Source organism: Carassius auratus, unplaced genomic scaffold (genome assembly GCF_003368295.1).
Source record: "Carassius auratus strain Wakin unplaced genomic scaffold, ASM336829v1 scaf_tig00214394, whole genome shotgun sequence".
In the NCBI taxonomy this organism is placed as follows: Eukaryota; Metazoa; Chordata; class Actinopteri; order Cypriniformes; family Cyprinidae; genus Carassius; species Carassius auratus.
Window position 1 is genome coordinate 579 of NW_020527642.1, and position 18,193 is coordinate 18,771.

Sequence of the window (18,193 nt, forward strand, 5' to 3'; positions counted from 1 at the left end):
AAAACATTAGTTGACCTAAAGACTATAATACTAGAAATGTAGCATTGCATCAGTGTCTCAGTGATTGCTCTGCAGTGAATGGGTGCCGTCAGACTGGAAGTCCAAACAGCTGATATGTAGATTCATTGGTTTATGGTCGCATTTTAATGCATTATACTGTCTAAAGGCATAACCATGAATAGATCAAATATAATAACTGGTTAGTTTTTCATGAGAATATACTATGCATCATAAGCTGCATTACAAAGAATAAGAAATGCATTGACTTTACAATGCATTTTACTGTACAATATGGATCACAAATATATTGATCAAACTAAAGTACTTCGTAAATAAAATACACTAATTAAGCCATTGATCATTGAAGCAGGTTTATATGGACTTTGAGTTCGGTTTGTTTTTTTACAAGATTGTGGCATCTCTGGATGGAGCTGCAATTAAAATATGAAGTGCAGTAATAATTTCTCCACTTCCTGATTCCCAGAGAATACAGATAATGAACGTTTTAGTATTAATGCAAATCATACGGCTTCAGAAAAGAAAAAAAAAAAAAAAAGTTAAACTGTCTAAAGTGTAAATATACAAATACGGTCATTGGCCTAATACATTAAAATAAAAGACACAGTTTCTTTAAAAAGATAATTTATTTTCTGCACTTTCAAATACAAAAAAAAAATTTGAATATCAAATAAATAAGATGCATGGAATATGCATATGGTTTAATAAAAAAAAAAAAAAAAAAAAAAAAAAAAACAACAACTTCCATTTGATCTAAGGGAACAATATCAATCGTGCACTTGAATAACGGAAAGACATCAAGTGTGTTACATGGAAAATAGCTGCCACATTGGTTTCCATGAACCTGAGGTAAACATTTCAACAGCAGCCAGAAAACTCTTGCTTCACTAAAACGTCAGCAAAAGTGCAACATAAACGGACCAAACCGTGTCAAAGTCTTTATATATACCCTACATCTGCATTACAAATGCCCTGCGAGCTGAAGAAGTCTCTCGTGAGACCAAACAGCTTCATTTAAAAACCCTAGTAAAAGTTCATGACACGTCAGTCTCAGCATTCTTCAATCAAAAGCTCTTCAGAGCTGTACAGTTTTCTTTTAATAACTCTAAATCCAGTGCTCAGTTTAAGTGCACGTCTAACAACCGGAGACGAAGGCGATCTGCCGGTGAAGAGCCCCTGGATTTTCGGCCAGAAGCCCTTGGAGTCAAGCCTCAGCACAAGTGTGAGCTGGAAGGTGGGCACTAGGTAGGGGTCGACTGCGATTTGTCCCACGGCTTCGCAGCTGGCATCCTGCTCCACACAGAGGTCAACGAGGGCACCACGAAGGCCACAGGGCTCGCTGACCGACAGATGCACCAGCTCCTGACCGATGTGCTCCAGGAGCGTCTCGGGAATGAGGAGTTTGGAGCAGTGCAGGACGCCGTCTTTGGCATCGGTCAGGTTAAGTGCGATGAGCTGCACCACTTCCTTGCACAAGGCCTCTTCGGTCGGGTCAAAAAACAAGTCTGATTCGGAAAGATCAGCTTGGGATATGGAACCTGCGGGAGACAGATGCATGCATGAATTAGACTCGAGAACTTGAGGCAACAGTTGGAAAATCCATGCATGGAAACTTGTGCGAGAAGTGCGTGTTTACCTGCATCTGATGCGTCGTCTGTGCTGCTGTGATTGTCTGAATCTGAGTCCAGGCTTTGGCTGCTGTGCAGTTTCTGCATCAGTCTGCTCCAGGACAAGCGTTTGGAGGATTCATCAGATGTTGGTGTGGGATGAGAGACTCGAGTCTTCAGATGAAAGGCTGGAAATCAGCTGCTCTGGCATTGTGTCCTAGAATGACTGGAAGAGAGGAGATTTGGTTTTATTATTCATGCACCAGACACAAAAGCAGCTGGTGCATTGCACACACACACAAAAAAAAAAGGCTTTTCCCAGTACAAATGTAAATATTCTTGAATCAAGATGCATTTACAAGCAAAATGACTAGAGAAATTCAGTTTATCTTTCTGTCCCCTGTTAATCAGGTTTCTGTTATTTTAAGAAGCATAAACTCACTAAACATTGAGATTTAGTCTTTAAACAAATGTAAAGTCACTTGCTTCTCATCTAAAAAAAATAACTTGGATGATTGTTACTGGAAACAAGACAACACAAAGCAAGAGAATCATCTCTGCAGAGCAAACAAGGCAGTCAACAAAGGAAAGTAGTCATTTTAACTAAAAAAAAAAAAAAAAAAAACATGCATTAGCTAGTTATTTGACTTTTTCAGTCCAGATGTTATGAATATCGTGATTATCAGAAAAGCAGCATACTTTTGTCTTGCATTGTACTCCAAGGTTTGAACGAACAACAATGGAGACAATAAAAACAGCGCTGTTTAAACGCTGAAAATCCTCAAAAAAGACACTTACTGATATTCAGTACTGTAGATCTTCAGGTGTGATGGATTGTCGGTAGTTTCCCGCAGATGAAATAGTTCGCAACAAAGACCAGTGACCAACAAAGCCGAGTGCGAAGCGGAATAAGTGCAGCAGCTAGAAGTATCCGCAGTGAGCTCTGCAAACACTGACGCAATGCTTTCTGCGCCTGCTTATATAGTGCTGGCGCTGGCCACGCCCCCTGTGAGTTTCCAGCCTATCGGCGTCTCTGTCCACGTCTTTCGCGTCTCGAGTTCGCCTGGTAACACGCAGCAGCGCTGATCAGCGAGAGCCTGCTTTTGTCCGCGGTGGAGGAGGTGCTCTTCTCACATCACCTTTTGTCTCCACTCAGGACATGCAGTGGCGAATCTCACGTCTGCGCATTTGTTTGTGGTTTGACGATTAAGTCATTTGCATCACGAATCGAAACAGAATTGTGAAATACTGACTCTAAAGATGCGTTTTCATTGAGTACGTGCAAGAAGCGCCACACAATTACCAATGATTTCAACACTGCAGTCAAATGCTTCCTTATCCAATAATTCATGCCTGTTGGATTTGATGTAGTTTGTTGGCATGAGATACTTTTGTAAAGCCATTTTTTTGTAGTTTAAAATACCTCAAAGGTAGAATTATCCTTCTAAAGTTTAGTTTTAAAAAAGTCTTAATGGCATGCTTGAACACTCATTAAAACTAAAGCAAAGTCAAAACACCAAAAGTTAACTTTAAAATGGTCTGATTTTTCACGTTTGTACTTCTGATGGTCAAAAACTTGTGAGTAGCTACAATAAAAAATGTAATTGCAAACTAGAACCTCTGGTTAAAACAGAAAAAATGGTTTTATTCAAAGACCCTTAATAGATTTGCATACCAAAGAAACTATGTTTAATGTAAATAAAGTATTAATAGTTAAAAAAATACAGTAAAACACTTTTTTTAGCCAATAAAACCAAAACTAAAAGTGCCAAAAGTTACATTCAGGAGTCTGAATTTTTAGGGGGTTTCTCATAAATATACACTTTCTTTAGTTTTTTTTTTAACCCAAAATAATATTTTAAAAAGTCTAAGGATACATTAACCCTGTTTTCCACATTTTAACCATTTAAAAGTAATGCTCTGAATTTGTTGGGAGTTTTGACATGAAATCTCTTAAACTAACACACTTTGGTACATTAAAACTCCAACAAAGGTAAAAACTAGTCTTCACTGGAAGGAGTTCATAATAAAGCAAGATGTAATTTGATTAAGAGTTAAAGTGGCTGTATTTGGCCAGTAAAGTGTGAAGTGCTGCTGTCGGGGGAGGTTCATGAAGGGTTAAATGTTTCCTAGTTTAGATTGAAGGCCTGTTGCTGGTCAGCAGAGACCGTCACACACAGACAAGCACATTCCTGTCTTCTGTTTGCTAGCCAAGGGTGTGTTTCCTCTCAAATCCTGCTGAAGCTTTTGCATATAATGCATCTGAATCAGTTCAGCTGTATGAACACACAAACATCAGTGGGCCTCAGAAAATGACTTTCTGAAGAGTTTTCTGTGTAAAATCAGTGGAGACTATAGCACGTGTTTTATGTGGTGCTTTTAGAAAGGCCTGCTGATTCCTCACACCTCAGCAGAACTGGGCTTGAGGACAACTGAAGATCTGACCTTTGCCAAATGTGCTTTAAAGACGCTTAGTGCATGAAAAAAACTCCTCAGTCCTGAGGACAGATGCAATCTTAGCATGTATTATCACAGCAGATATTCTGAGGATTAAATTACAGTCATCCAGTAAATACATGATTTATACATGATTTATTTACCTTTATTTCTTATTTACGTCTCACTATTCTGACTTTACGTCTCACTATTCTTATTTACGTCTCACTATTCTGACTTTACGTCTCACTATTCTGACTTTACGTCTCACTATTCTGACTTTACATCTCACTATTCTGACTTTACGTCGCATTATTCTGACTTTACGTCTCACTATCATGACTTTACGTCTCACTATTCTGACTTTACATCTCACTATTCTGACTTTACGTCTCACTATTCTGACTTTACGTCTCACTATTCTGACTTTACATCTCACTATTCTGACTTTACGTCTCACTATTCTGACTTTACATCTCACTATTCTGACGTTACGTCGCACTATTCTGACTTTACGTCTCACTATCATGACTTTACATCTCACTATTCTGACTTTACGTCTCACTATTCTGACTTTACGTCTCACTATTCTGACTTTACGTCTCACTATTCTGACTTTACGTCTCACTATCATGACTTTACGTCTCACTATTCTGACTTTACGTCTCACCATTCTGACTTTACGTCTCACCATTCTGACTTTACGTCTCACTATCATGACTTTTTCATCTCACAACTGACTTTACATCTCACTATTCTGACTTTACATCTCACTATAATGACTTTACATCTTGCAATTCAGCGTTTAATTCTTTAAATTCTGACTTTACGTCTTTGTAAAAGATAACTTTATTCTGACTTTATATCATTGTAATTTCTGACTTTACAACTTGTAATTCTGACTTTAAATCTCGTGATTCTGACTTTATATCATTGTGCATTTCTGACTGAATTTTACGTCTCACAGTTCTGACTTTACATAGGTTTCCATGTAGCAGACACACAAATAGTGTCGTAAGTAGTGTTTGTTCTATCATTATTGCTAATACATGTATTATAGAGATGTGATTACTTTGGGAAACTTTCTCCTCAGTATTTATCTATAACTAGGTTGTGAGTTTAATACTAAAACATGGTGTACTGGAGGGTGACTAAAAATGTAACAACGGATTGCTTTGGATCAAACACATGTTGTGTAAAACTCATTTACAGTTGTATAATGATCCTTATGACTTCTATGAAATGCTGTAATTAGCTGAGGGTTCCTGGTTAAAAACTTAAAGCTGTTTGTCCATTTGAAAGAAAGACTTTGACCACTTCAACTGTGAATAATAAACCGTTTCTTTAGGACAAAGAATTAAGCAAGCAAAGCAAATAAGGTTTAGAATCTCAAGAAATCTATTACTTGAAGCTCTCTCAGACTGACTGAAGTTACACTAGATGGACTTTTATTCAAGTAAATGCACACATTCCTATATATATCATGTAATGGAGGTTTGTTGGACGGAAGCCAAACTTCACAGATGTACTTCAGCGGGACAAACAGTTCCCTACAGACGAAAACAAAGACACGTGTTCCCCGTCCAGGAACAAAACATACCGTCCCACTTTATTTACATCTCACAGAGCCGCCTTTATTTTATGGGCATTAAGTGAATGACCCAAATGATGCCATGAAATCAACGACAGTCTGTTATTTTACTGAGAAAAGAGCAATGTTTTGTGCAAAATGCAGATCTTAATATGTGCTAAGAAACGACCATTTGAAAGACCATACGGATTTTCTTCTAAAACCCATTTCACATGTATTATTTAAAATGTGTTTATATTATATTAATACTAATTACTTAATTCATACTAAATACAAATTATATACATATATATATATATAATTTTGTATTTAGTATGAATATATATATATATATATATTTACGCATCATTACATTGGTTGTACTGCCTTTAATTGATCATTAACAACAATGTATTCAAATGAAAATATAAAAAGGATCACTAATTGAGAATGATAACAATGTCAAAAATCTACAAATTCTGGAGAGATTGTATTATTGGAAAACTGCATTCAATGTCAAAAGGAATTAAACAATTTAAAATCAATTTTGATGAACAATGTTTATTTCCGATATTTTTATATCTTTCCAAATTTGTTCCATTCCCATTTAATGCCAAATATAATTTCTTTTTGCTGTGACAAACATCTTCCATGAGCTCCACCCTGTGTTTCCTAGTGGTGAGTTAGAAAAGCCCTTTTGTTGAATGCAGAAGTGGACAATCATCATCTCAGCTAGAACAGAACAGAACGTTCAGTACTTTCATTCAGAAACATCTCTGTAGCCTGCTTCAGTAAAGTCTGATAAACATCTAGCGACGTTCAGTGGATCATCAAGCATCTGCAGGAACTCAAAGAGATCTTTACACAAGGCTCACATTGCATTGCTATCCCTTTCCAGTTTTAACTTTAACTTTTATTCTTATTATTTCCACAGAAAAGCAGCAAGCTTTAGGTGATGAACAGAAGAGTGATGTGTTTGTTATCTGTAGGAGCTTCAGCTCAAGGACAAAGACTGAGGCTCGTATTTTTTATCTCCACACAGCTGTCTTTCGTTCGTTCCCTTCTCTGTGTTCCTGCAGGATTGTGTCCCACACGATTCCCTCGTCTGTCTCCAAAATAAACCTTCAGCCACTGTTCAAGCCAAACAGAGTTTCTCACACACATGCTCAGTTGAGTTAATAATAACTAGAGAAAACACACACTGACTAGAGTCACCGAAAAACATTTTTGTACAGGAAGGAATGTAAATGTGACACACTTTTGCTTTTTGCAAACGACTTACACTTTGAATAACAAAATGCATTGACAGGTGCATGGCTTGAACTTTCTGAGAGATTTGAACATGACAGATTAATAATCGACAATTTCTGGAAAGAAAAGGTGGTTCAGAAGCAGAGCAAGTTGTTTAGTTTTTGTTTACAAAAAAATTAAAATTCAAAAATACAATATGATAAAATAAAAAAACCCCTAATAAATATAATAATTAAATGAAATACTAATAAGAAAACGAATAAAACATAATAAACATATCCCATTAAAAAACAAGCACATTAAAATAGAATTTTCTCTTAGAATTGCATATAATATTTCAAGTTTTAACATTAATTATTATTTTAACATAATGTGATGTGTCTTTGTCAAAACTTTGTAAAACTGTGTTTTAAACACAAAATAACCAGGTATATTAATATTATAAATATAAAAATATTTTATTATAAATGTTTCAATCAATGCATTTTAACTAACTGAATATTGCTAGTCAGACAGCTATACATATTTAAATCATGTTCATACTTTTAATAAAGGTCCCCTTCTTCGTGATCCCATGTTTTAAACTTTAGTTAGTGTGTAATGTTGTTGTTAGAGTATAAATAATATCTGTAAAATTCCAAAGCTCAAAGTTCAATGCCAAGCGAGATATTTTATTTTACAGAATTCGCCTACAAATGCACGACCAGTTTGGACTACATCCCTCTAGTTCCTTCAGCAATGACGTCACTAAAACAGTTTTTTGACTAACCACCGCCCACATGAATACACAAACAGGGGGCGTGGCCTTGGTGCGCTCCTACGGAGAAGAAGGAAGAGCTTTGTTTGTGTTTGTCGCCATGTCGTTGAAACCTGTTATTTTCATCTCAGAGTCCAATCACCTTTGTTTGGGCTTCCCAGGGACGCTGTACTTGGAGATTAATGCTTACAATTTGTGTTTAACTCGGTTCCGAAAATTATAATCCACATGTAAAACTATGTGCAGCACACTGAGGACAGCTTCCTCAATCTCAATCAGTTTAATGCCGGATTCGCACAAAGATTATTCTTGAAAGATGGAGCAGTTCCCTCTTTGTATGGAGAAGGCATTGTTTATGGACCACAACTGTAAGTGTATTTTATTATTTAAGTTGGTGCGTTTAACAGTTTCTGTAACTTATTACACAAAGGGCAATGCTGTTTAGCTTCGTTAACTAGATGTTAGGGCTGTGCAAAAAATCAAATGCGATTTTCATGTGCATCTCGTTAGTAAAGATGCTCCTGTGATTATAAGTTCATCTCCAGCACATGCTCCTGCACACTTGCTTCTCAAAACTAGTTTTTATTTTTTATTTTTTTATTTTTTTTATTTGACATTTAGGAATTACAACTGCAGTCAGGGGGTACAAAAAGTAAAGCAAATAAACAGACATACAAATACATATACAAATTCAGAAAAAAATTTAAAGGCTAAAGATGTGAAAATGCTTACAGATTGAAACGCATTTTGCAGCTTTCTTATTTTTCAGCCCCACTATTGTATTTAGGTATTGCAAAATTTCTAAAATAAAGGCTTATTTCCTCCAAATTTACATTCATGAATACTAAATTTAGCTAACAGAAGAAGCAGATTAATTAAATAATATTCCTTATGGTAAGATTTGTCATAAGAGAAAAAACCAAATAATACATTTTTAAAGCACAGTTGAAAGCTGGACATGATATGAGCCTTAATAAAGGAACAGAAATCTGACCAAAAACAAACTGAATGAGGACAAGTCCAAAATTCTCAAAACTAGTCCAATCGCGTTACCAGAGGGCAACGTGCGCTCAGCTGCTGTCGAATCACAGCACAGGAACCGCTGGCCCAATCAGAACTCGATACGTATTTCTGAAGGAGGGACTTTATAGAACAAGGAAGTCATCAGCCCGTTTTAATGACAGTGAAAACAGCGGTATACAGATAGGTGAATTGTGTGAAAAATAGCTACTGTTTTTACACGCGAAACATGAACACATGTTATATTGCACACTGTAAACACAATCAAAGCTTCAAAAAAGCGCGAAAAACGGGACCTTTAACAGAATAAATGCAATTGTTTTTGCACACAATATATTTATGCTGAATCTAAGCAATTTTGAAATTTATTTAGTTTTGCATCACACTACATGAACTAGTTTATTAATTTTAAAACTGTATAATCCAATGTGCAATTCAAATACATGCATTTTATTTATTGAGCACATTAAAGTAAATAAACTCAGTACAGTTTGTATGTTAATGTTTAAGTAGATTTTAAAGCATTATTTAAATGAATTCATGCAACCTTATGAATTGTGCTTAAAAAGGCTTTTATTGTCATACATATACAAATCCACACTGAAAACAAGGGGCTATTATTTTAAAGTATTCCTAATGCTGTATCTATAAACACAATGCATATTTACACACGTGATCACAAACACTGATGATTATAAAGCAGTGCAAAACAAAACAACACAACATACACCTACAGTACATTCGTATGAACTTCAGCTGATTCAAGACGGGTAAAAACCAATGAATATGTGTACGAGCAGAAAAACTGATCCGTCAGTTCTGAACGCAGTCATGAGGTCGTGAACCCCAGGAGCTGCTCGATGGGTTTATATTTCCACTCATCCGCCTCCAGCTGCTCCACCAGTCCGGCCAGACGCTCCATGCGTGACACCTGCTGATCTGAGATCAGAGACAATCAGGATCAACCTTCGGTGATGCTCAAACTCTAACACGCACATAACTTTAAAGGAATATGTCATACAAAAATGAGAATATGCTGAAAATGTGTTCATCCTCAGGTCATTCAAGATTAGGTTTCTTTATCAGGAGAAATGAACTGCATCAGTGTCTCATCAATGGATGCTCTGCAGTGAATGGGTGCCGTCAGAATGAGAGTCTGATAAAAACATCCCAATAATCCACAGCACTCCAGTCCATCAGTGAACATCTGGAGAAGACAAAAGATGAAACACATCCAGCATTAAGATGATTTTAACTCAAACACATAGAGTCTATAATCCAGAATAACACTTCCTCCAGTGAAAAAGTGTTCTGGTCTGAATCAGGAGAGAAATCTGCACAGATCCAGCAGCGTTTAAACAGATCTAAACTAATCTGTGAGAGACAACAGGAGATGCACTTTTTCACTGGAGGAAGTGTTATTATGGATGTATTTGAGTTAAAATCATCTTAATGCTGGATGTGTTTCAGGTTTTGTCTTCTCCAGATGTTCACTGATGGACTGGAGTGCTGTGGATTATTGTGATGTTTTTATCAGACTCTCATTCTGACGGCACCCATTCACTGCAGAGCATCCATTGATGAGACACTGATGCAATGCTACATTTCTACAAACCTGATGAAGAAACAAACTCCTCCTGATCTCAGATGAACTGAGGGTGAACTACATAGGTGTGTTTTGTTAATTTTTTTTATTTGCGCTCACCATGTTTCACCTGCTTCAGTGTGGTTGCAACTTGATAGCTGAACACAGACTCGCATAAAAATCGATCAGATCCATCTGTGGGGAAAAAAGCAAATGTATACATGCAGTAGATTAGCATTGTGACAAACACACTGTAGATCACAGATTCTGGGAAACACTGGGAAAATGACCCAGAAACCACGCTCAGATTCAAAAATGATTTCACAAACAAAACCGGCACCAGGGAACTGGGAAAAATGTTCCATAACAGTTTACATAACAGGCTTATGTGGCAACCCGATTAGGCATTTCTGAGCTTTAGAGGGATGGAAATGTTATTCAGCGATGCTAAAGAAAGAACACACCCTCCATCATCTCTCCGGCTCCTTTGGGATACGTGTACAGCACTTTCCTGGGCGGGATGAGCTCGGAAGCACTGAAGCCGGATCCGGTGACCGAGCTGCCGCTGACTCCTCCAGCCGAGGACGAGGACGAAGACGCTGCCATTCACTACCTACAGATCACAACACAGTAAAACACACCAAAAGCACATTAAAACACACCCAAAACACAGTAAAACACACCAAAACATATAAAAACAAACCAAACACACATCAAAACACACCAAAAACACATTAAAACAGCAAAAGAGGACAGGAAAGACGGTTCTCAATGAACTAAACACATCTACTTCAGTTTCTACAACACTATAGATTACAGATTCATTCAATCTCTACCACTGTTTGGGCAAAACCTGGTTTTCTAATACACACTGTAGACTACATTACTAATAAACAGAGAATACTGTAATACATATTTACTACAACATTAGCAGTGGGACAAATGTAAATACGACACAAAACTTCACGCTTTGAATAAAAAGCATTATATAGCAGCCTAGAGAAAACACTATACACACAGAGAGCAATCAGAGAGACACAAATAAAACATTTCATTGTATTAGTTCTTTTAACTTTGAGATTAGAGTTTAAAATACAGGAAATTAAACGGTATCTATAATTTGAACACTCGTAGAGCGTAAATTATGCGCTACTATTATTATTCCTCACTTAATTACCATTTTAAGAGCAATATACTAAAAAAAAGGATAACAAGAAAGTTAAATGTGTTAAAATCGTGTAGTTTTTGTTGATAACCTGCGTCAGTCGCTGCGAAGCCGCCGTTGACGTTTCTTCAGTGCGTTACGTTGTTTACGTCAGTTTGACGCTGATCTGACGTCAGAGCGCCCCCTAGCGTCGCGGCGGAAAGAGGCCAACGTGACGTGAGGCCCATTTATTTATTTTTCTTCATTTTTTTAAATTATATTTTTTTTGGACTTTGTGCATTATTATTTTATATAGTTATATTTTACAATAATAATGTTAGCCATTTTAACTCTTCATCTTAAATGTAAGAGAAAACTCACAAGGGTTGCCTTAACGAATGACTAACTGAAATAAAACGTTTAAGAGGAAAAAAAAACAAAAATGTAAATAAAAAACCTAAAATTTAAGCTGAAAAGAAATATAAAAAACCCTAATGAATATGACAAAAGCACACACACACACACACACACACACACACACACACACACACACACACACTAATACTTACATTAAAACAATTAAAAGTTGCCTTTGGCAGCTAACTAAAATAAAATACATTTAAGCTTTCATAAAAAATATTGACATTTTATTTTAATTAACTAAAATAAATTTAATTTCAAGTTCAATGTGTGTGTGTGTTTTGAAAACAGTATAAGATAAAGTACAAAAATGACTTAAACGGAAATAAAATTTAAAGCTAAAGATAAAAAACCCTTTAATAAAAATGACAATGCACAAAATAAAACTTACTAAAAGTGTTTTTAATTGAATCTTAAATATAAATATTGCCTGAAAAAAATTAAATATAAATTATAAATATCTGATGACAAATAAATTAATTTCAGTTAATTTACAGTTATTTCACTTTAGTTTCCATTTATTTTAATTAACGAAACATATTTTTAATAGTTGTGATTTTAGTTTAAATGTTTTACTGTGCATTTATTTTCATTTTATAATGCGACTATTTGGCTTCAATTTTATTTTACTTTTAGTTGTAGTAATTTTTGTACTTATTTAACTTGTTTAAACTTATCATTATATCAGAATGATTTCTGAAGATCATGTGACACTGAAGACTGGAGGAATGATGCTGAAAATACAGCGGAGCATCACAGAAATAAATTACACTTTAACACAGATTCACACAGAACACAGTTTTTTTTAATCATAATAATATTTAATGATTTTACAGTATTTTTTTATGAAATTCATGCTGCCTTAGTAAGCAGAAGAGACTCAAAACCATAAATCTCACCGAACAAAAACTTTTGAACGGTGGTCAATGCATAGTTCACATAGTTTTAAATCTCAATCCAGACATCATACATGATTACAACATTAGAGAAGATTAAATATAACTGACATAAGTGAAGTAACTCACACTGATGAGCAACAATTTCTACTCTTCATTGTTTGTTATTGTGTAAAAATGTAACAGTAATTGTAGAAAACAAATCTGCTTTTACAAAAACTATAGTGTTACCATGCAAAGACACACACACACACTTCTTGTTGTTTTTTTAGGGCAGGAGCAGCTTGTCCCGTCCAGAAGAGACTACGCCTGCTTTCTCAGAACTTCTGTTCCCTTACATGGTCCAAATCATTCTGAGAATCAAATCCAGTAAACAACATCATTCACTCTCTGTTTTAACATCTACTCTCTGGAGCACATGCGAGTTTGCTGTTTGTGTCACTAAATCTCTCTGAAGGGTCCTGTCCGAGTCCCCCATCAGCTGCTTTCCATAGTAACCGCTGATTCTGTCATGCAAAATATTTATGAATTTCACCCTGAATAATAATAACAGACTTGTAAATGAAGCCTGAAGCTGTGAGCCTAAACCGAGACACTACAACACTGCTCTGGGATTTGCTGATGAATGCATCACAGTTCTCTGTTTTGCAATTGATTTATGCATTAATAATCAGTTATTTATATTATTCATTATAAATATAAATATAAATAGTATAAAGAGCATTTTGATGGAACAGTTTGCATGTGCAATTTTTATTTTATTTATTTATTTAATTTTAGTCTATTAATTTCTGCTCTTTTTAATCAAAGCATTTGCCAGTTGTTCATGATTTACTGCATCAGGATTACAAATATTTTAATGTAATTTTAAAACAATTAAATATTTATGAATACAATATGTTATTAATAGTGTATAATATACATATAAAAATGTGTATATCCAATGAAATATTTTAAACATGAAAATAGTAAATTCATTATACAGTGTTTTATTGGGTACGGATATATTTATATATAAGGATATATACATTTCAGAGCTTGGCATAAAATGGTATATTCATGAATGTTTTATTTTTTAAAGATTTTATTAGTTTGGTTTTCCAGATCTAAAAGTGTTTTAAAAGAGACTCCCAGGTTTTTAATGATTGTGGGAATCTTGGTTATTTTTGAGAGAGTGAAATAAAATAGGAAATCTTTGATGTTAAGTTATCTTAGCTGATTTTAAAGCTTGTTTTGTCATTATCGATGCACTGTTTGAAAGTGTTTTGTTGTGTTGCTGTCAGTCAGTGTCCAGCAGGTGGCGCTATACTGTTAAAATGAGGCTCTGTTGTGGACCTCAGACACAGAAAGCTCTTCAGGTTTTTCTACACCCTTGCATATGCGTCTTTTACATTACAAAATTCTACATTACATTAAAGTGTCCTCATTTGCAAGTCGCTTTGGATAAAAGCATCTTCTAAATTGCTAAATGTAAATAAACAAACCCACACACACTAAACATGCAGACAAAGCTATATGTATGTGTACTGTGTATAATTATTATCAATAATTAATAATAAATGTTTCTTATATATATATATATATATATATATATATATATATATATATATATATATATATATATATATATATATATTCATGCATGTGTTTGTATTTATAAATTACATAATAAATATACAGATTAGATACACAACGTATATTTTTTATGCAATTAATCGTTTGACAGAATTATTATAGATATATTATATGCAGTTATATATGTATACATTATATTACATTTTAAAATACTTTAAAACAATTATAAAGTTATCAGACATTTATAATTTAAAAATATTATATTTTAATATATCAAAAAGTATTTCAACTCAATTTCTATCCAATAAAATATTAAAACATTTTAGAAATTAGAATATAATTTTTTTATTCATTATACAGATGCATAGCCTTTTGATTTTATTAATTAAATGTTGTTTTTGTTTTTGTTGTTTTTTCTCCCAAAACTAAAAGTATTTTTAACCAATGGCATGACTTCTCCAGTTATTTACTGCATAGAGGTTAAAAATATTGTATGAAAAAAATATTTTTAATATTTTAATTTTAATATTTTTTAAAGCATGATATCATCAATATTATTCTATCCAATAAAATATTTTAGAACTTAGCATAGAAAGTATAATAATTACACGGGTGCATATAGTTTTATGATTTTATTAATTTGAATGGTTTTATTTCAGATTTAGAATTTTTTATTTTTTAACCAGTGACTTTTCCAGTTTATTATTTACTGGATAAGGATACATATTGTAATATTTTCTTTTTTTGTATCTTTAATTTATATTATTACAATAATAATAATAATAATAATAAAAATACTCCTTTATTGTAGAGCTTAACTGTCATGAAAGTTTATATTCATTATATAAATGCCCATATAGCGTCTTAAGATATCACAGATCTAAACATTAATTGTGAGGATCCTGGTTCTTTTGAAGGGATGAACTAAAATAAGCTGAAATCATCATGTGATATTAAGAAAACACTAACAGCTCTGATCATGTCATGTTGTTTCTCTGCTGGTTAATTAGTGTTGAACTCTCTTTCTTCGGTGGTTTCAGGAAACTAATGAGGTTCAGATTGACTAATATGCACAGTATAATGAATGTTTTGAAGGAGAGTGGGCTGGTTTTGTGTGTGTGCTGGAGTCATGACTCAGATCTGCTGAGTTTCTCCTCGTGGGACGCAGAAATCACTTGAGAGGCGTCAGCGTTTCCCTCGACTTGTGCCTGAACAACATAAAACGCCTCGCTTTTAGAAACACAGTTTATATGCAGATCTGTCCGATTGACTGCATGTGAATGCATCTCGCTCGTTTTTACTTGATAAAAAATACAGGAGAAAATGTAATGTTTGTAAATGTAATGTAAAATCTTTTTCTATTTTAATACACATTCAAATCTTCTTTATTTATATGATGTGCAATTATATTTCCAGCATCATTCCTCCAGTCTTCAGTGTCACATGATCTTCAGAAATCAGAATAATATGATGATTTATTATCGGTGTTGAAACTTTTTTACTGTTTCATATTCTTTTTTGAATCTGTGATACTTTTTTTCAGGATTCTTTGATGTATAAAAAGTAAAAAAAAAAGAGAATTTATTAAAAATATAAAACTTTTTTTAATAATATAAACTACAGTTTTTGAAAGAAATTATAAAAAAATTTCAGCAAAGATGTGCTCAGTTGTTAAGAAGCGATAGCAAAGATTTATATTGTTAGAAAATATTTATATTTTAAATAAATACTGTTCTTTTACATTTTTTATTCGTCAAAGAATCCTGAAAAAAGTATCTGAAAAAATAAAAGGAAACGAAAACTGTTGCCAACATTGATAATTCTATATAAATACATATTAATAATAATCTGTGTATAGATAGATACATAATAATATGCATACTTTTACTTAAAATAAATACATGATTAAAAATATATAATATTGCAGATACTCAAAAATACACTTATGATATTTCTTTCTCTCGCTTTCTGTGTATACACTTACACACACACACACACACACACACACACACACACAGACACACACACACACTATATTAATTAGTGAGTTAATTGATAGTAATGAAGTAAATGATGTTTCTCTTTCAGCTGAATAATGCAGCTAATAGATGCCTTTATTTCAAACAGAGAGGCAGTGAACTCCGACCTGTTTCCACATCTTCCCACTCAATAAATGAGTGTTGAGTGAAGGCCGTGGGCTTCTTCTGTCCCCCTCCAGCTCTCTCTCATTCACAGCGCTTCTGCAAGCCTCAGTACACCAGTGTCTCTCATCTATTATCTTCAGACGTCTTTGATCTAGTGCAAGCGCTTTATAGTCGCACATCATGTCACTGAAAATCCATTCACATCTGTTTCATGCTCAAGGAGCTGTTGAAGTCTGCTGGGTTGAAATATAATATTGTGGATTTATTGTCAATTAGTAAAAGATTAAATTAATAGCTCACATACATTAACCCATACTGCTTTGCTTTTGTTGAACATTAGTTATTCTTTTAATAACATCTCATTTGCCACGACAGTCAGGTTTATACCTTCATCTGAAATAAACTGTATCGATCGATATACTGCCAGCTGCAGAAGTGTTCTTTATGTCTGTTTCTTTAAATTCCATATTGATCATAAATATGTTTCTAAATAGACTTTTCCAAACTCTACGTTTTGACACCTGGAAAGAGTTTGATACTAAATGGCCTATTTATTTTGCAGTGGATTGCACTGCTGCACAGATACATTAAAAACAGAATTATATCTTGCAATTATAAATGTATATATTTTGTAACGCTGGCTTTTGTGAGATATTAGTTCAAATTTACCTTTTTTTATAATTAAATATCTGAGAATATATCTCACAATTCTTAAGTGTATCTCTCGAAATTCAGTTTATATCTCGCAATTCTGAGTTTATCTCTTGCAATTCTTCAGTCTATCTCTCAGAATTCTTCTTTACATCTCGCAATCCTGAGTTTATACATCTCGCAGTTCTGAGTTTATACATATCGCAATCCTGAGTTTATACATCTCGCAGTTCTGAGTTTATACATATCGCAATTCTGAGTTTATACCATCTTTCCGCAGTTCTGATTTTATACATTTCGCAATCCTGAGTTTATACATATCGCAATTCTGAGTTTATACATATCGCAATCCTGAGTTTATACATATCGCAGTTCTGAGTTTATACATATCGCAATTCTGAGTTTATACATATCGCAATTCTGAGTTTATACATCTCGCAGTTCTGATTTTATACATTTCGCAATCCTGAGTTTATACATCTCGCAATCCTGAGTTTACATCTCGCAATCCTGAGTTTATACATCTCGCAGTTCTGATTTTATACATTTCGCAATCCTGAGTTTATACATTTCGCAATCCTGAGTTTATACATCTCGCAATCCTGAGTTTACATCTCGCAATCCTGAGTTTATACATCTCGCAGTTCTGATTTTATACATTTCGCAATCCTGAGTTTATACATATCGCAATTCTGAGTTTATACATCTCGCAATCCTGAGTTTATACATCTCGCAATTCTGAGTTTATACATCTCGCAGTTCTGATTTTATACATTTCGCAATCCTGAGTTTATACATTTCGCAATCCTGAGTTTATACATTTCGCAATCCTGAGTTTATACATTTCGCAATCCTGAGTTTATACATCTCGCAATCCTGAGTTTATACATCTTGAAATTCTGAGTTTATAAATCTTGAAATTCTGAGTTTATACATCTCGCAATTCTGAGTTTATACATCTCGCAATCCTTAGTTTATACATCTCGCAATCCTGAGTTTATACATCTCACAATCCTGAGTTTATACATCTCGCAATCCTGAGTTTATACATCTCGCAATCCTGAGTTTATAAATCTCGCAATCCTGAGTTTATACATCTCGCAATCCTGAGTTTATACA

At 34.1% G+C, this 18,193-nt stretch overlaps 1 protein-coding gene and 1 pseudogene across 2 annotated transcripts; both read right to left on the reverse strand.

Moving 5' to 3' along the window:
• Positions 1–944: 944 nt before the first annotated feature.
• On the reverse strand, positions 945–1,851 carry LOC113091945 (DNA damage-inducible transcript 4 protein-like; annotated as a pseudogene).
• A 7,363-nt stretch (positions 1,852–9,214) lies between these two features.
• Positions 9,215–11,596, reverse strand: LOC113091947 (anaphase-promoting complex subunit 16). 2 transcript variants are annotated; one of them, XM_026257624.1, is made up of 4 exons: positions 11,501–11,596; positions 10,709–10,857; positions 10,365–10,439; positions 9,215–9,598 (listed from the first exon to the last, which is right to left on the reverse strand). In XM_026257624.1, the coding sequence occupies exons 2-4, from the start codon at positions 10,848–10,850 to the stop codon at positions 9,489–9,491; spliced, it is 327 nt and encodes a 108-aa protein (XP_026113409.1). In that variant the 5' UTR covers positions 10,851–10,857; positions 11,501–11,596; the 3' UTR covers positions 9,215–9,488. The 2 variants fall into 2 exon arrangements, with proteins under 2 accessions (XP_026113409.1, XP_026113412.1); XM_026257627.1 differs by having other exon boundaries at positions 11,505–11,551.
• Between the last annotated feature and the right edge of the window lie 6,597 nt (positions 11,597–18,193).